This window comes from Dreissena polymorpha, chromosome 15, assembly GCF_020536995.1.
Source record: "Dreissena polymorpha isolate Duluth1 chromosome 15, UMN_Dpol_1.0, whole genome shotgun sequence".
In the NCBI taxonomy this organism is placed as follows: Eukaryota; Metazoa; Mollusca; class Bivalvia; order Myida; family Dreissenidae; genus Dreissena; species Dreissena polymorpha.
Genome location: NC_068369.1, coordinates 28,049,660 through 28,070,987, shown reverse-complemented (window position 1 = coordinate 28,070,987; position 21,328 = coordinate 28,049,660). Strand labels below are relative to the sequence as shown.

The 21,328-nt window shown below is 32.0% G+C and overlaps 2 protein-coding genes across 3 annotated transcripts in view; one reads left to right on the top strand and one right to left on the bottom strand.

Moving 5' to 3' along the window:
• Nucleotides 1–21,328, top strand: part of LOC127860712 (uncharacterized) — a 372,542-nt gene that overhangs the window by 276,346 nt on the left and 74,868 nt on the right. The gene's annotated exons all lie outside the window — the stretch shown is intronic.
• On the bottom strand, nucleotides 5,016–13,455 carry LOC127860714 (kielin/chordin-like protein). The gene is made up of 9 exons (XM_052398981.1): nucleotides 13,240–13,455; nucleotides 11,869–12,009; nucleotides 10,621–10,737; nucleotides 9,663–9,785; nucleotides 8,435–8,551; nucleotides 7,823–8,029; nucleotides 6,474–6,611; nucleotides 6,234–6,278; nucleotides 5,016–5,444 (listed from the first exon to the last, which is right to left on the bottom strand). The coding sequence occupies exons 1-9, from the start codon at nucleotides 13,307–13,309 to the stop codon at nucleotides 5,287–5,289; spliced, it is 1,116 nt and encodes a 371-aa protein (XP_052254941.1). The 5' UTR covers nucleotides 13,310–13,455; the 3' UTR covers nucleotides 5,016–5,286.

Here is a 21,328-nt window from a genome sequence, read left to right as displayed (position 1 = left end):
GGATATTCGGTGACAAAACAAGTTTGTTACTACTTAACCAGAATCTTTATTTAACGTTATAATGATAAAGTATCACTTACCCGAACGTATGAAGAATAAGATATATATGTTCGAACTTAACAAAGGGAGATAAGCACCGCAATACTTTAAATATTGAAAACAATGTTGGCTTCCCTTGTTATTTGTTCTAACATGAAACTTAACATGCATTTCTATTGGTATACATACTGTGACGTCACTACTCTTTAGTACGTCACTGTCGTCTGTTTACGGATGCGTAAGCGCACTAATCTGATGTACATTCTCTACGCCAGTATAAAAGGAATAATACATAAATCCATTTCGCATTTAAGTCGATTACTTATTTTCAATAAAATGGAAGGCTAAGACATTTTCCAAAACACTTAAAACCCCCAGTAGTTCGATATACTATTCAATCATTTAAAAATAACTAAAGATGCTTAACAAAGTTCCCGGCGCGGTTGCCTCCATATAGAGAGTAGTGCCCTCCTATCACACACAGTTCATTAGCATGGATGTATGCATAGAAGAGACACCTGTGGGAACAACGATACCCTTGTTGCTAGTCTTATTTATAAGACGCGCAAAGAAATTAGAGATAATTTTTATATGGGCTAAATTCTTTATAAGACGCGCAAATAATTTAGACATACTTTTTATATGGGCTAAATTCTTTATCGTCGTATCGGGGAAGAGTCAAAATTGTGTTGGACACCAGAAATTTTAAATTTTTAACAATTTGCGTAAAATTGCAAAATAACATTACCATCTCATTCAGTTTTTGAGTTCAGAAGTCCATTTTTACCTCAAATATAGTCGAATCGATGTTAAAAAGGTATAAATTCTTGCGTTAAACCTCTGCTTAAATCGCAACACTATCACTGACCTGTCGCCGTGTCATGAAACTGATTTAAATATGAACCAATTAGAAGAAGGCACTACGGTGTAACGTGTACGCGTAATTTTATTTAACAACGACTTTTACCTTTGTAGATCTAGTATGCTCATCTTTGTCGATTTAATAAGCGTATGTTCAAAACAGATATGGTGCAGTTTCTATTCTCTCTTCTTAGTTTGAGCAATTTTTTATGAATGTCTTTTTCACACCTCTGCCTGTGTTGTTGTATGTACTTCTACGTTACGTAGGGCGGTATACTGTACGATCTGTATCACTATTATTTATGTACCGTATACAAATACAATATGCTATTATTTCAGAACTTAAGTTTTTCATTATCACTTTAGAAAAAAACAAACAATAGCAATGCTAAATTAATCCAGAAAAGTATAATACCATCACTTTACAATATAACGCTCTGCGCTCACAACAGACGAACGCAAACTGTATTTTACGCCGTTGATTCTTCACCTTTAAACCAGGTTTAAATCGAGAAAGTGTTATTGATTTATATCTACACAACGAGCGATTCAAGAGATATTGAACATTTGAATAGTTGTTTGATTTAAATTGCACATGCGTGCACAATTCAAAGTGTCATTACATAATTTTTACAGAACATTATCGAGAAATGAATTATCTACACAGATATGTAAATATTATTGCAATCCGTTAATAGTATGTGTCTGATATCGGGGCTTGAATGTTGCGCACAAAATCCTTGCGCAACAATATAGACAAAGAAGAAAAACTAGCCAATATTGTTTTGGTCCTTCAACCGGTGGGCGCTCCAAATTTTACCAATATAAAAAGTAGATTAATATTTGAGAGCGTCAACAAGTTGGACTTCCCTTGTTGCAATAAACCAACTCCCAGCTACTGATCCTCCGAATCGCATGGGTTGCAACAGATAGAAGCTTTTAAATCGGCATGTGCAACATACAATGTTTTCTGACATTAATAGAAACAAACCATATCATAAAAATGTACCTTTTGCGCAAATTATAACACCTTACGTGTTATGGTTTGCTTGAAGAATAATTGTGTTAATCCAAGTTTCAAACCGGTCAATTATTCAAGAAAACGTATTTTTTGCAATGAAAAACGTCTAGAAATATGCATATCTTTTGGTTGTTCACTACAATTTTTTCAAATGCCAGCATCAGGCAAGATCATTTGACCATCGGTCGGAAAATAAATATTGCAGCGTAACCTTTTTTTTTCCTTTGATATAATCGTTGATTTAAAAGATCCGCTTTCGGTTGGATAACAAATGTTTATGATTTTGTTGGTGTTGAGCATTTCTCCACAATAGACTAGCATATTGATGTCGATGGTAACGGGTTTTGTGGTTTTTGCGATATATTTGGTTGATTAAACTCGATTTTAAAGACATCCGTGGTACATATTTTTAGAGGGTTTTCACCTTTACCGAGGCGAACCTTGAGATGAACGTATGCACTCTTAAAAGCTCAATGCATTCAAGGACAACTTAAAGATGTTGTAACGTTGTTTTGTGTTGTTGGTTTTAAATCGTGATTTAATTTTTGTCATAACTTAAAAAGAGTCTTCGCAGAGAATGAGCGATTTAGTGGCAAGTGTATGTGTTTTTAGACTGAGCTGTAATTTGCACAGAAATGCACCGTCCTGTTCAGTAACGTTTACTAGTTGAACGTTTCTCTTTTACTAGTGATGGCGTATCCAATGCAAACTGCCTGTATATTATACGAAATTATATTCAATATGTGAAACATTTGCGTGTGTGTTGAGAAATATAATGGACATACGAGTATATATCGTACAAATTTCCTGAAACGTTAACATCGAACTATTTGTATTACATCATATGATATCACCCCATACAAGTCAGGGCTTTTTGTACATGGTCGATATATTATGGTCATGTTGTCGGTAAACAGGGAAATACAATTTAGCTTTGAAATCACCATGATTGACATGTTTAGACAAGACAGGATTGCATTTCAGTTCGACCATAAGATCGTGCATCGACCTGTGTTTAGGGATTAGAATTGGCCTTGCGAAGAAACGTAATGCTCAAGCGGCTTTTGGCACGTCTGTTCAATATCCAAGTGTTCACCAAACAATTGTCCAAACAGTGTCATTTAACATAAGACCACAAGTGGAATTCATGTCACTGTTTCGAAGTGGTGACCAAGCCTATGGTTTTTATGTAAGGTCCTGTATGTAATATTATTACCTGATGGTAACACTCATTCCTCGCCAGATTATTTCTGATGACCATTTATGAAGTGTCATTATTATATTGTATGCATTAAAATATGTTAATTATGCCCCATTCATTATAATTTTCGTGCATCAGCATAAGCTATTATTCTAAAATTAAATTCAGTGTCAAACCAGCGTCGATACAATTTTCGCAATAGGCAAGAACATTTTATACCATAATTTTCATTTCTTTGCAGTCCGAGACATGGTATGCAACATAAACTGAATGTAAAGGAATACAATTATACTATACAATTCTAAAAAGTGTATCAATATGCACAATAATTATATTTATGCTGAACTTAAAAACTGTGTTTACAGAAGCAAAACCATATTTTATTTTTCTGTATAAAGTTTCCCAAGGTATCAGGGATGACTTTGGTACTGTTGCCCGAGACCGATAGGCCGAGGACAACAGTTCCAAATGTCAGCCCTGATACCGAGGGACAACAGTTTTGACTGTTCACCAAGCATCCATGAAATAAGCGTTTTATTACCTGATCAAATTTCCAACATTAAAATAACAGCAAACTAAATGTTTATTTACACACAACAGTAATCGATAAAATAAATGATTTTGACTGTTTAACTGTAAAATGACGTCATTTTTTCGACGAAATGACGTCATTATTCCAGCGGGCAACAGTTCAAACTGTTGACCGGTCAACAGTTCGATATTCACCGGTAACAGTTTAAAACATTTCAAATTTCTTTTTCGACGATGAAAAAGCAAAAAATAATAAATTATCATTTATTTAAGACATCAGGTAAAAAACTGATTTAATGTTTGAACTGAAGGAGAATTTTTTTTCTATAACTAAAGAGTAGGTGTGGTAATGATTTATGTTTAAAACATTTTATTTAAGCAATGATTCAAGTATGTTTATGTCGAATTTAACGTGTGTCAGCATAAGCCATTACATTTATTTAACATTCAGATTCAAAACAGCGTCGAAACAATTGACGCCATACGCAAGAACATTTCATAACATAATTTTCATTTGTTTGCTGACCGAGACACCGAATACAACAAAAATGGAATAGAATGGAATATACCTCAATGAAGTTCTTAATTGTGTCTCAATATGCACAATCATTACATAAATGCTGAATTTAAAATTAGTTGCCTGCATAAACATAGGTATTTTTCATTGATTTTGATATGGAGAATAATTAATTGATGTATGAATTGCGGCTGAAATATAAAAAAATCCTATAACAAAAGAGCTAGTGTGGTAATAATTTATGTTTATAACAGTGTTTTTCAGCAATAATTCTAGTATGTTGGTGTCGATTTAATTTATGCTTAGGTCGTGTTGCTATGTTTTAGAAGGATAAAGAACTGAAAACATTGGACAATCATTGCTTGTTAACACGTTTCTGTCATCCATGCGAGGATTGCTACTGTAGACAGGGTTTCTCGTGGTGCTAGATGATGTTGTGTCCTGGTTGTTACGGTCATATTGCATATTGCATATTGGTACGTATGTCCAAGATTTAACTAATTAACTGGCATCCACATGTTGACACACCAAGATTTGTACTGTATTGTGTAACATCAACTTTATCATTAAAAAACATTTCCATGTGTTTTGTGTTAATAATTGTATATAGCGTGTACAACATTTTTAATTTTTAAGTAATTTCATTTGACACCGACAAAGTGTTTGAAAAAATTGGTATAAAAGATATTTGAATTACAGACTTTTTTTGCTAGAATACAGAAAGTAATGGGTCACTGCAATTTTGTGATGTGTTGTATGTTTACCTGTCAATAAACATAAAGTATTGGCATATTTTTGCTTATGCACGTACACTTAAAAATTTGCAAAAAATGAAAAACGCAAAAATGTCTTTGCAGTTTAATACTTCAATTCAAAAGAAAAAATGCATACATTTCTAAATTCATCTAACTAAGCTATTGTCTAGAAAATACAGTCAAACCATCTCATTAAAGCATGTAATTTTATCTGCACATACGACATTGCTAACAGTTGGTTTTCGTATAATGAAATGCCATTTAGCTTTTGTCAGGTAAATCGTTTGTTATAGGCCAATCGAAAATATTGCAAGATGAGGATTCAGTTTTCAGAAGATGGGTTTGTTTTCCATATAAATAGTTAGTAATGTGGTGGTCTGGCGCCACAAATATTACAGCATGCACCTGGCGGCCTGTAGCCTGCGCAGGCTGGACATACGATCGAGTCACATTTCACTTGTCCGCCTGTACAAGTGCATCGCTTACAGGGATCTTTAGGGTCGGTTGGTAGTTGTTCTCCTGTAGCGGAAAGGTTAACAGAGATATTGTGTACCTCATAACTGACAGTTTTAACAAGTTTACATATACTATTCTAAATAATATTATATTTCTGACAGCTTATTATAAACTATGTCTTAGTCATACCATGCGATGTAAATTTATGAAAGATTTCCAATAATCACTTAAAACGCGCTGGAACAAACGACGTACCAAGTTTTATGAACCATTTCGTTGACCTTCTTTTAAACAGAAATACTAGATCCTAAACTGATGTAACATTTTATATGTGCATATGGCGTATTGAACAATGATGTTTTCTACACGTGCATATTACTTTTGCAGCAATCATACGTGTCCCGCTATCATTATTATAATGTACGTGTCCCGCTATCATTATTTGAATGTATACTTTATTGATAAATGGATCGTCGGTACGTTTCGTTGTCATATAAATAAAGGGAATATATGTTTTGCATGACATACGCGTTTGCATAACTTCAATAACTTCAGTCTTCACACATTGTGAATGATGACGCATTCGATAAGTCGATTGTTTACAAAAAAAATATCATTGAAAATGTTTATCTTTGTTAAGCGAAAATTCAATTGACTATGGCTATATTGTTTGACGAGATATAGCCATGCTAAGTATTTTTTTTGTTAAAGTATAAGCATCATCAACGAGTTATTGTGACAAACAGTTCATTTAACATTTTCGGCAAGATAAGTATAAGACTGTAACATATCTCATTAGCTGTCAACAACGCAAGTCTGCAATGCATAATTTTATAATAACGTTTAACTTACCTTCTATGTACTTTTTGCCGTTAAGTACACAGCCAGTGAAGACACCTGGAATAATAATGTATTTATTTCTTAACATCAGCTCTTATGTTTAATTAATATTTACATAATGTATTAATGTAAATAGTATATGATTGGTAGATAAGAGAAACAGCTTTATACACGCAGGCAATCCGACGGTAAACGAATAACGTAGAAAGTACGCCTACTTAAGAAATCGATTGGATTTAAGCCATATCTTACCGTCCGGAATAGAGCAGCTACGGCCACATCCGGTGGAACAACATTTCTGTTGCTCGGGGCAATCAAAGTCTGAATCGCACAATTTCACGCATGGCAACAGGTTTCCGGGTGGAAATTTGGGGCATGTTCCTGGCTTATCTGTAAACACGAATGTAGGACATATAAATTTACTTCTTCACATAAAAGCATATCGCGAATGTATGAAATTTAAACGAAAGCGTAATTAAGATTTAATAGATAAATTAATAATCGATACATTAAGATAACAATTTAAACAAGCTTGACATACAATAAAAGTATATAGTGGCATTCCATTTCTGCATGTGCACGTATTGCAGTCAACTTTGAAACTCGCCCCGTCTTGATATGTTTTTCCATTAGAAATACAAGGCTTTCCACATGTAAATAATATGCATTGTTGTCAAAGTTAAATTCTAAAAGCACTAATTGCATGAAAGGAAGCTCAAACCCAGAATTCGACGCTAACGTCAAATACAGCGCAAATAAACAACAGCACTACGGTAATAATCAGTAAGTCATACCCAAGTATTATATAGTGTGCATTTTATGCGCTGATGTTGGAGGTATTGTGCATTCTCGGTGTTGAGACTGTTGACATGTATATATATTATGTATTGTGTTGATTGAATTTTCAACACATCATTGAAGCATGGCGGAATTCATGACAACAATGTACATCATCGTCTATAACCTATTATTTCACCTCTGTTCTTTTTTTATTACATTTGTTTAATAACAAAGTTATATAAAACTCCAAAGCCGGAGACAAATGTTGTTACTTTAACTTAAATAGTTCCGGAGATATTCATAAGCGACGCTTTGAAAGATTTCAAGACTTTTCTTTGAAAAATACATTTCTTCCATCGAATTTTATATGTACTACAATTTAAATCAGTAATTTAGGTTTAATTTAAAAGGTTATATATTGTACTTAATGTAAACTTAAACAGTGCCGGCATTTTATATATTGTCTAAACTGATTCAAGTTCTAAATAAAGTCAATTCGAAGTACACAATAAAATAATTATAGTCAGTTTACCTTCACTTATTTAGTATATTCAATACAGTCAATACAAAAACGTATGGTCGTAAAAACATTTGTGTTTCAGGAACAAACGCATTTTGTAATTGTACGATTTCACAAGAGGATAAACAATAGTAAGATTTAAATATAATCCTTTTTCAAGGCCGACAACTGTAAATACCACATTCTTTTTTTCAAATAAATTCTTGCAAATACGTCAATTATATTTTTTTCAATAGTGCAAATAAATAAAAGCAATACATTGCATAACAGTCCACTGTAATATAACACAGATATTTCTTACCAGTGCCACTGCAGGCTTTCTTTGTACAGCTAACTCCTCCATTAATACCGCATGTGCAGCTGTTGCAATCGTCCATGAAGCTTTCACCCTGTTTGTACATTTTCCCCTTATAGAAGCAAGGACACACGAAGCAACACTCCCCTGGTGGTTTATACTGACCCTCGCAGAAGATTGTAAGACACGCAACACCGGCACATTTGTCAGGAACTGAATCGAAATAGTGAACACACTGTTTCAAAACCAACAATTCATATTTGTCTTATTATTGTAAAAGAAAAATACAGAATCAATATGAACAGGTATACATGTAATGAAATGATAAACTAAACTTTAAATGACCAAATTGAGTCTTAGTAGCAAATGAACTATTTGTGTTGTTTTCTAAACGTACAGTAAACGAAATGCTTTTGGAAGGATCGTTCATATGTTATTTCAGTTTGAACACCTTTATATATTAATCATTATCAAATTAACATACAGGACACACATGACTTATGGCTCTTGCACTACACAGTACTCAATCACTTTTAAAAGGAACTGCAAATATTTAATCTTTAATCAGTTATTAGTTTTACGTTTTTATTACCCAACCCGATATGCGAATGTACTTACGTGGACATGCAATTTGTGTGCAGGCAGCGTAACCATTCGAACATGTACATGTATTACAGTCGTCTTTGAAGCTTTCTCCTTCTTTGTACACTTTTCCTTTATAATTGCATGTTTTGACTGAAAATAAGTTCACACTTGTATTGACTACGTGTGCATTCCCATTTTACACAAAACATATAAATGGTATCATCCAAAATATCGATTGTGACTTTGGTTTTCAATTGGTTTGTATTAAGGCACATTTTTTTAACATTTAATGAACATATAAAATCATGACAATATTTTTAACTGCAATGTAACATTGACTTTTTATGCTTTGACATGTCATTTAATACCAGAATTAGATTACTAGAATCATGAAAAGTATGACATATCAATAGTGAGAGCAATACAAAGATTTAGAACATTAATGCAACCTAAGAGTGTGGGTGATCTCGTGATATCTCACCGACCTCTGTTATCTGGTATTATCAAAGTTTCGTCATGTGTTACAGAATTAGAACAAATAAAAATGAATAATCAAATAATACATATACGATTAATGCAATATGTGTCTCTGCAGAATTATAAAAACCAATATATAACTTGTACCGCTGAGTAAAAATATTTAAACGTTCACCGTTCAGTAATGCCTTTTCCAGACTTCTTAATCATTTTACTATTGAATGTTTTTATGAAAGTATAATTATATAGAGGATATCTGTTGGATTCGGTGGATTATCGATTTTAATTCACGAGTGATCATAGAAAATAATACTATCGACACGAGTGAAAATCTATTTTTTTCTATGATCACGAGTGAATTTAAATCGATATTCCATCGAATCCAACAAATTTTCTTTTTATTTCATGTCGTTGTTTTGTTCACAGTTTATTTACATTATTAAAATGTTTAACTAAAGAATTTCGCCGAAATAATGACGTCATTTCGTAAAAAAAATGACGTCATTTCACAGTCAACTGTTTGAACAGTGAGATTATCAGTTTTAATCCACATATATTTCTCTATAAACCACCGGAAAGCATAAAATAAAGAGGTTATATCAATATCGACAGCCTGAAGTAAATTTAATAGCGGAGATTCCAATTAAAACAACCTCGATAGGTTTATGGTATCCACATAATATGATAAGTGCATGTGCGACTTACATTACGGAATATTAAAGATCAATAATATATACTTTTACAAGCTATGATACAGAGAATTGTGTGATCGAATTATCCCTACCTTCACATGCAATCATAGTGCAAACTGGTGAACCATTCTGACATGAACAGCCATTGCAATCGATGTTGAATGTTTCACCATCTTGGTATATTTTGCCATTTACAACACACGACTGCCCTTTCCCTTCAACGAAATATTAAGACTTTGAACTAAAAACCGACCATAAACGGATGTTTTTAAAAACTCTTTCACAACCATACAAAAACGCCAACACAGACTTCACAAAAAAAACTCGAAAAAAAAGTGTGCTTGTGTTTAGTAAACACCTAAAATATAGACTAAACAGTCAATCGTAAGCCTTTACTCCAGAAATTAATTTTCATTAACAAAACAAGTGCATTGTCTATTACTGATTGTTTGATCTACTTAATTTTCACCAACGTTGGATGAACACATAATGAAATATTTGTGACATAATCTGGTCTAAGTTTGAGTGTTAGCTAGTTTTTACCTTTCAATTGTTTATGACATAATGTGCTTATTTCGTGTCTTTTGGATTGTTTTTCATCGAGTTATTTTAGCTGATTATAACACAGATATATATCATGGTAAAATATTAAAGGTTTCATTACTCGTGTATCATAAAATTATTACATCACGGATAAGCTTTCCATTATATTCATGAACATTCACGTACATTTTTTTTTACACGTGGATTTGTATTTATAATATAATTTTTTATATAACGTTGTTTATATACCATACTGTCATATAAAATGATGTTATTGCGTAAGATTGCAATGGAAATCACAGCCAAAATAATATATTGTTTGGAACTAAGTAAAAAATTTTAAATGAACATTTATGAAAACAAATACGATCGAACACTCAAATCGATAGATTTCTCCGATTGCTCATTGCTAGCAGTAATTTCAATAACTCATAATAATTGATGCAGTATATTAACAGCGTTTTTAAACAAATATGTCAACAAAATGCAGGACGAGAATTTTCATACCTAGGCAGCCAATTTTTGTACACGTTACGGCACCGTTGGAACACTGACAAGTATTGCACTCGTCCTTAAACTGTGCACCGTCTTTGTAGACGCCTCCCTTATAATTGCATGACTTTCCTATTAATTAAAAATTGCAATTTATATTTGATGATCTAGAGCTATTAATTATTGCTGTCAAGATAACAAAAATTGTTCCACTGTCAAGCAGACCTTTAAGTAAAAAGTCATCCTGATTATGACAGGAATGCTGCACGCTGTAGATTGGTCAATCTAACATATTGTTCATCAATCGCAAATTATCAGCGAAATAAAATGTTTGATGCATTTTTCAGTAATTATGTTAGTTGTTGAATCGTTTTGGCACACGCTGTGGCGGTTCGTAAGGCATCGGAAGTCAAAGGGGCAAAATCTAAACATCGGCAAATTATAAACAATAGCATTTTAAATTATTTCAAATACACAGAATATCATTCATATAATATATGCCCATACCGATCGGATTAATACAACTGTTTAGTGCAGTTCATTTCTTGTAGTTTTTATAATTTTGTTATTTTGTTGTCATTTAAAAGTATGGTACCGTTATATGAAGCCGTAGAGGTAACAAAATCGTATGCATACGGTTCGTTATACAGCGTTTCGAATATTGTTTGTAAAATATATATATTATAAAGCATACGTCAACCACAGCCTTTTATGAATTACATGTTAATTTCATTCGACTGCAGAATATGTTTCCTTATGAATACCTTCAGTTTTTACATTAATTTTGAAGCTTTCGCCGTCTTCGAAAACTATTACTTTAGGAAATGAATATGGTATGTACTGTTATTAATTTTTCAAAATGTAATTCAAATAAATATCTGATCTTTTAAATAAACCCGTAGAGCTTATGCACGTTTTAGCAAGCAATAGAATGATGGTAATTAGGGTGATCGTATAATGGTTTGTTGAGTTTAATTGGTGTTTTGGTTTTGAGTGCAAATGTGTAGTAATGGTAATGCATTTACCATATTGATAGCTCATTTTGAAAAACATACAGCCCAGTCGGTATCAATAGAAATGGACCTGTGACCAGTATAGTTGCATCGGTTTCAGTAAAAACAAATCGTTTGAATGTTTGAGTGTTGGTTTTCTTTAGATTTAAGTAATACTGACAATCCGTTAGTTATTGTCCATGCATATGTACTATTTTCATAATAGACTATCCTGTCAACTAGTTGTAATAAATGAGAATGATTTTCATACCAAGTGGATTTGTGCACGACACATGACATCCATAGCTACAACACTTCTGGTCGCCTGGACAGGAATCGTCACCTTGACACTGTACGAGACAGATTGTATTTGTTCCCTTTGGTGCAACAGGGCACTGGCCTGGTTTCACAACTGTGAAAAGAATGGTTACGCATTATTGACTAAGTTGAATTAGCTAGCAACTCAAGTTACAATTTAAGCAAAATACGAAAATTATTTAAATTTACTCGTAGAAATGCATAAATGGCCATTCGGGGTTAAGAAATACAACATTGACAAGTCTGTGCGAAGAAATACGACAGTCTCCATAAGATTCTTAGTAATTCAATATTGTCCTCTGGTCCGAAGTTATACGGAGTCAATTTGTTGCGGAGAAATGGATATATGTCTATTTGGTGCGTATGCATACTTAATATGCAATTTTCTATAAAGAAATAGATATGTGTCCATTTGGCGTGAATGAATACAATAGAAATGTATGTTGTGTTCGTATGAATACATTAATGTTAATACGATGCGGTGAATGCAAATTGGATATACTACAATGACAATAACATATTTACCCACTTGAAAAGTCAAAATAAAATTATGACAAGTGTCTGCTAAATATTGCTAAACCACAATAGTTCGAACATATTACGGCCAGTATAAAAAATCCTCTCAATTAATTTAAGCCTGAGTTGGTTGCAAAAGTTGATTTGTGATGTATGCACTTTTAGAAGTTCTCTCTTATCAAATATTTCACGATAAAATTATTTTTGTTTATGAAACAATCTTTCATGATTCATGGGTCAAGAATAACAAACAAATCCCATTACTTTATTTGTTTTGTTTTTTTTTTTAGCGAAAAATGGGTATTTATATAAATTATTTGAACAAAAATGATCGTTTTTTTAAAGATAACTGTTTCCAGAAGTTTAAAAAGTATATTAATTTGATTTCTAAAACAGTCTACGTGCGTGCAAGGGACACAACAATTATAAAATTAATTTTTTTCTTACTTCATAAAGAACGCAAGAAATAAAAAGTTAAAATTTATCTAAATAAAATTTGCATAAACAAAACACATTGATTTTTAACAACTGTCTCGTATGCACCTTTATTTAAAGAATTTACCATCGGTATAGTTATCGCATTAATAAACAAAATTATATATATATTTATATATAAAAAAAGTTATTAGTTGAAATAGTTTTTATCTTTGTAAATAAAAGTAAGTGACGAAACATTGTGTCAGGTTGTTCGATTATTTATCCACCTTAAAACCATAAATATAAGCCAATCAAGTTCATTACGACAAACAAACAAAACAACTTTACACATATAAACACGGCCTATCTTAATATAATTAACGATACTTACTGCCTTCGCAAACCGGACAGATCGCACAAATCGCACAGCACAAAAATGCAAAATAAGGAATGGTATCCATTGTTTTACAATTTACGGATATAAATGCAATAAAAAAAAGTACAGACACAATTTAGATAAATATTAAAACAATGACAAAATGTTATTTCTATAAATTACTCAAACGAATTCATCTTATTTCCGAGGACATTTAAATTCAAACGCATCGGCTTAAATGTTTGCATACTGCGCTAAAGGCTTTTTATACTAGAGCAATCGTAACTAGTTTAAACCTACCGATGCAAAACGTTGTGGTTAGGGAATTGCGTAATTAACACAGCAATAACAAAAGTAAAAATCCGGATTGGCTGATCAACTTACCAATCAATTTGAGTTTAAACGCGGAATGAAAGCAATATAAATGTAAATTCGTTTGGTCTTTACCACATGATTTAAAAGAAAAACATGTAATGTTCACGTTGGTTCAGTCCTGTTGAATCACCAGCTTTGTTGCATTTATAAATATCATCACGATTTTAAAGTTGTTTTTCATATTTCCATTAATAAAATTAAAAAATTATTGTCCCAAGATACCTGTTTTGGGATTCATATCTTACAGCTCATTTTTCATCCTTCTGTGATTATTTCTTTTCACTTCTTCATGCCTATAGAATCTTCATATTTTTGTATCTCTAATTTTAGATTTCTATTTTTGTATGTATGTATGGACATCTTTAAAATAGAAACTTACTGGACAAACCCACATAATAATAATTACACACCCTCCCTCTCTTTAAATGATTAAATTATGCACTCTGAACGTAAAAGGGCTTAACAATAAAGAAAAACGCATTAAAATCTTCAAATGGTTAGACGAAAAAAAATATAGTATATGCCTACTACAAGAAAGCCACTTGACACATACTTTAGCACAAACCTTAAAAGATGAATGGGACGGAGACATCTATCTTAGCGGACAACATACTAATAAACAAGGCATTGCCTTTCTGATAAAAAATAATATAGGGATCACAGTCAATAACTTTAACGAAATAATAATTGGCAGACAAGCAAGTATAGATATAAAAATACACGAAACAGAATTAACATTAATCAATGTCTACGGCCCTAACATAGATGATTCCACATTCTACGAAACATTACAAACCTTTATAATTCATAACCAAGATAAAAACATTATAATCGGTGGTGATTTTAATACTGTTCTTAACCCATTATTAGACAAAAAGAATGGAAACCTTTATTCTCATCCTAAAAATAGAAACATTTTAAATAACATAATTGAAAACTACAATATGATAGACATCTGGCGTACAATATATCAAAACGAAAGCAAATTCACCTGGCACTCAAACACAAAACCAACAATATTTTGTAGATTAGACTATTTTTTAATATCTGAATCTCTTTGCAACATTATTGATACATGTAACATAAAACCAGGATTTATGACTGACCATTCTCTAGTTGAACTTAAACTGCACAATATACAACATGAAAGAGGCCCAGGATACTTTAAAATTAACAACAGCATCTTATTAGATACACAATATCAAACACAAATAAAACAGGAAATATTAAATACAGTCCAAAATAATAAAGATGCAAACCCAAACACCTTATGGGAAGTAATCAAAGGAAATATACGTAACACAACAATTAGATACACATCATTTAAACAAAAAGAAACACACAAACTTGAAACTGAAACCATCAAAACCATTGAAACACTTGAAAAACAATTGCATCAAACAAACACAAATGATACCACCGACATTGAAAATGAAATAACATTGAAAAAACAAATATTAGATGGAATCTATCATACACATCTCAATGGAATAATACTAAGAGCGCGTGCTTAGCATGTTGAACACAATGAAAAAAACACAAAATATTTCGCAAACATTGAAAAACGTAGAAGTGAACAAAAAACTGTACACAAACTAGTAGTCAATGGCAAAGATATAACAAACAGAACTCAAATACTAGAAGAACAACGTTTATTTTTCGAATCCCTTTATAAACGAAAAAATGTTGAAAATAACACCCTTTTTAAAAATACACATCACGCTTTAAACCAGGAGGAAAAACAACTGTGCGACGGATTGCTTAATGAATATGAATGTGGACTAGCCCTAAAAGAAATGCAAAATAACAAAAGCCCAGGATCGGATGGCATCACAATCGAATTTTATAAAATATTCTGGAATGATATAAAAACACATCTAATTAATTCACTTAACTACTCATTTAACAACGAAAACTTAACTACGCTACAAAAACAAGGTATTATATCACTTATTCCAAAACCTGGAAAAAACATAGATTCCTTATCAAACTGGCGCCCGATTAGTTTACTAAACAATGATTATAAAATTGCAACTAAAAGTATAGCAAACAGAATTAAAAAAATATTACCATCAATTATTTCAAATTCTCAATCGGGTTTTATAAAGGGACGATACATTGGTGAAAACGTTCGTCTTATCCAAGAATGCATAAACTATTTCAACAATTCAAATAGTCCTGGTCTAATATTCTTTGCAGACTTTGAAAAGGCATTCGATTCGCTTGATCATTCATTTATGTTCTCCTGCTTAGAAAATATGAACTTTGGTGAAAGTTTCATTCAATGGGTCAAACTATTCTATACCGATATTAAAAGTATAATCATTAACAATGGCTTCTTTTCAAACAGTTTTAACATCGAACGGGGGGTTCGACAAGGATGTCCACTCTCATCATCGCTATTTATTATTTGCATTGAGTATCTATCACATCACATCCAATCAAATAAACACATAAAAGGCATATCACTAGAACCTGACGAAGAAATCAAACAATCCCTATTTGCTGACGATGCAACTTACTTTTTAAACGACAATTACGATTCTTTCCATAACCTAATAGAGTCGCTAACCCTTTACGGAATGACATCGGGTCTAAAACTAAACAAAAGTAAATGTACTGTGCTACGAGTAGGTAAATTAAAACAAAGTAATGTTCTATATAAAAAAGAAATGAAATTTAATTGGACATCCGATGAAGCCACAACGTTAGGAATTACTTTCACAAATAATGAAAAGGATACAGTTCTTAAAAACATTCTACCTAAATTACAGAATTTTAAAAACTGCTTAAAATCATGGCATCACCGTAAACTTACACTAATCGGAAAAAACACAGTATTGAAAACGTTTGCACTTCCTAAATTAATATATGTATTAACAGTTCTCCCAAATCCACCAAAAGATGTTATTAACGATATAAAATCAGCAATATTCAATTTCATATGGGACGGTAAGCCTGATAAAATAAAAAGAACTCAGTTAATTCAATCTGTAGAAAATGGAGGTATCCAATTAACGAACATTGACTCATTCTTGAATGCAATCAAATGCAGCTGGGTTAAAAGATACCTAGATAATACCAATACGAGTAAATGGAAATTATTCTACCAGAAAATCCTAAAAAAATATGGTGACTCCTTACTCTTTGAATGTAACATCAGCAATACTATCTTACATGAAATTGCAAACGAAAACATATTTCTGTCTGATGTTCTATCAGCGTGGAGTGATGTCACTCATAAATTAGAAACCCAAACTAGCAGTAAAACAATTTTATGGAACAATAAAGACATAACTTCAAACAATAAGACGTTTTTCTATAAAGATTGGTTTGAACGAAGCATTAAATATGTCGACCAATTATATGACTATAGAATTAAGGATTTCTACTCTTTTGATAATATATGCTACATACATGGAATACCTTCAAATAATTTTCTGAAGTACTACACACTAATCAAAAGCATACCGATACATATTAAATCTGAAATCAATACAAATAATACACCATGTACTCAAACAACATTTGTAGAAAACATACTTGGAAGAAAAAACAAAACAAATAAAATATTTTACAAACTACAAATTAAAAACCCTACGGAAAACTCCAAAATCCAAAATAAATGGCAAGTCCTTTTTGGAGAAAATGAACTTAATTGGAAACACATATTTACCATGCCATATAAAGCAACTATTGAATGCACACTGAGAAATTTTCAATATAAATACATCCATAGAATTATAGCTACAAATAAATATCTCTTTAAATGCAAATTATCTAACTCAAATCTGTGTGACTTCTGCAGTGAAAACATTGAAACTATAGAACATCTTTTTTGGGAGTGCAAACACATCCAGCCTATCTGGAATCAATTAACATCTTTTCTTGAACAACAGCAACTAAACGTTAAACTATCTTTCTTAAATGTAAGTTTCGGAATTAACTCATTGAAATCAATAGACGGTAATAATATTGTGAATTTTATGGTTATATTGATGAAATATTTCATCTTAAACATGAAGTACAAAAAACAAGTACCAAATTTTAATTGTTTTGTCCATAGTCTTAAACTAAAAATCCAGATTGAGAAAGAAATAGCCCTCAGTAATGACACATTACAAATCTTTGAACAAAAATGGAATCGGATTAAATTCTCATAATGTTTTGTCCACTTATATACATTTCACTCTAAAGCTAGTTTATCTTTCTAAAATAGTTTTTTTTTTATCTTTCTAAAAAAGTTTTGTTTATATTTTTTTCAATCAGACAAGATCATTGTGAATTTACAACAAAACACACAAATCCAGTATGCTTTCTTCCGACTTAATACAACTCATCATTTTTCAAAACTATTCCTCTGTTGTTCTTTTCTTTTCTCTCTAAAAAAAAATAATATATATATAATAGCATATCTTGTATAACATGTCTGAACTTTATTGCTTTATACAATCACTGTGTTGTATTATCATATACATGTTTACATTATATGTATGATATTGAATAAAAAAAAAAAAAAAAAAAATTAAAAACGATCAACGTAGATTTGTTTAAATGTATTGGCTATTATCTTCAAAGTAAAATAGCGACTGTATGTAATAACAAGATATGTGTTTGTCAGAAACAATAGTCCTCTTCTGCGCTACTTTGACGCTTTATATTTGACTTTGACCTTGAAGGATGACATTGACCTTGACCTTTCACCACTCAAAATATGCTGCTCCATGAGATACACATGTATGTCGAATATGAAGATGCTGTCGTCAATAAAGCAAAAGTTATGGCAAAATGTTAAAATTGGGGCAAACAAACACACAAACCAACCAACCAACAAACCAACAGACAGGGCACAAACAATATGTCCCCCACTATAGTGGTGGGGCACATAAAAGTATATTAAAAACAACAAAATGGATTGCAAACCTAATAGTACCATTTATCTCGATTCGACGCTAATAGTTTAGTGAAGAATCTTTACTGAGGTTATTAGGCTTCGGTCGATGTAACCTGATTTCGATAAATAACTAATGATAAAAAAGTAATAAGCTTATATAGCATGTAAGTATTGCTTGACAACAAAACCGTGCGAGTGGTTCGGGTTTTTCGGCGGGGATTTAAATAAAGTTCTGATGTACATTTTTTTTATCCCATCATTTTATTGTTTTATTTTGCATTTAACGCCCTAAAATACACGTAAACACAGGTGACATGACCTTACTTCGCGAAATTGCTGTATTCAACAGACACGAAATTATTAGTTGAATTATTATTTCGTTAATGTTTGTTGGCCGGTTTTAAGATGCGTTTCAATGATCCAGTTATATTACTTTAATAATCTCACTTTTAAACGTCATAATATGAACTTTTAAGTTTTGATCATTAAAGAATAAAAAAGCCTCGAGTACAGCTGCATTGTGCGGTCTGTGAAGACATTGTATTGCATTTAAGTCTTTACCGTCCTTGCAATTGATAAGGTATTCTTTTATGACAAGCCCCGCGCTTTTTGACATCATGCGCAGGTGTTTTGGAAAGTCTAAAAAAAAATAGAACTTGTACTGTCGATTTGTGTGACATGCATTCTTAGTTTGAAATGAGCGTTTACCATTACTTTTCTTTAATTAATCCATCATTTAATAGCAAATCTAATGTGTGACATGCATGCACGTTATCAAGTATTTATCACATTAAAACCAAAGATATAAAAAAATCACGGAAAAGAAGCAACAGTAAAAAGTTTCTGACAATCTTCTCTATAAATGATTTTAATAGATGTTGCTTTCTAATTTAAGGAACTGCGATTTTGACGCTCAAACGAGGCCATGCATCGAATAATATGAATAAATACAACACACAATAACGAAAAAATTGCTCTTTCTGTAAAAAAACACATCCATTTCCACAATTAGCGTTTTATTTGTCGTTAATGTGTTTTCTAAATGTTAATAGGCAAATCAGGTGTTTTTCTGCAACCAAATGTGATGCAATAGTTCCTGTAAAATGTCTAGAAATTAAAAAATGAAATGGACGTGCATAAAAGCTCTATTTTAAATCGTAAAAAACTTCCCGTTTCGGTACAACATGATGCAACAAAACCGCAAATCAATCTTGTACTATGAATTATTATATTATTGCAAAACGCATACGTTGTTTTGCTGGTGCACTGATGCGTAAACCACGCTCGAAAAATGATTGTTTATGGATTTAAACATCCACAACAATGTGCATATGGTTCAAATTGATACGCAACCATTGTTTGTTCACCATTTTAATGAATTAAAATAAGAATTGACATTCAGAAGCAAACGACTATCTTTCTGGAAAATAAGCTGCATAAACGCCGTGTGCAAAACGCATTGTTACATCGCACATCTCCGGTCACAAACCACTTATTATCGTAGATTTGTATAATACTACTAGCCAGCTATGGTAGCCTCTCCCCATATTTCATTCGTGTTGTTTTTGCAAATCTCTATTATAAATATTACCGGAAGTGAACAATTTACTTAATAATCTTGATTTGTTATATTTTCCATATTGCATATTTTAATACTTGTGTGAAATAAAAGAAGTGTTCTGTTAAATGTAATATAACTTTTGTTACTATCAGTTTTGTATATCGATACAACTGAAATTCATCATTTATCTTTGTTTTAATTTCATGACATCTTACATTTAGCTATTCGAGAATATAACAATATTATTTCGTAGTTTTAACTCGGAGAATATGATACAACTATCTTCACAATACGACAATGGTGCAATCGAACACTCTTGATTAAAACGAGTATTAAGCATTGTTGACGTAAAATGCAAAAGGTCATACCGTCTTATATGTAAACGGCCTTCAATACAAATTTAAAGCCTGACGAGGGTTTTCAAGGTCCATCGCACTTACACAAGTAAAAATAAATATACAATACGCACAGCTTTCTTCACAACGTTACTTAGAGTATCAGTACAAGTGAAAGGAGTTTGTTTACTATAAGTTTACAGCACGGATAAACTGTAATAAAACAAGTACATGTATGTAACTACGTCACCTGATTTTTTTAACGTTATAATGATGAAGTTACATTTATCCGAATGCATTTCGTTCTAGATCTGTAAAAAAAGATATTTGTGTTCAAACTTAGCAAAAGGAGTTGAGCACCGCAATACTGTAAACATTGAATGCAATGGTGGCGTCCCTTGTTATAAAGCTAACATGAAACCTGACATGCCATCTATTGGTAAACATACCGTGACGTCACTATGTTTTACTACGTTACTGTCAATGCATACGGATGCGTAAGCGTACTAATGTAATGTGCATTGACTACGCAATTATCAACGGAACAGTGAAATCCATTTTGGAGTCGCGATACCTTATTTTCACCTAAATGGAAGGCTAGAAAATATTTCCAAGTACTGACAAATCCCAGTAGGTTGATAAACAATATAATTATTAAAACACAACTAAAGATACGAACCAAATATTCCGGCGTGGTCGCCTCCCTATCATTCACATCTCATTTGCACAGGTGTATGTTGGGAAGCGACCCTTGTGGTCACAATTGTACCCTCGCTGCAATAGTCAACCTCCTAGCTCCTTCGAATCGATGTGTGTTGCGACTATTAAAGGCTTTTCCATCGGTAATATGAGCCACATAAAAAAAATTCTTAAATTAAAAAAAAAACTCATCTATTCCAGAAAAGGCATGATTTTTTGTATTGGAACACGTCTAGACAA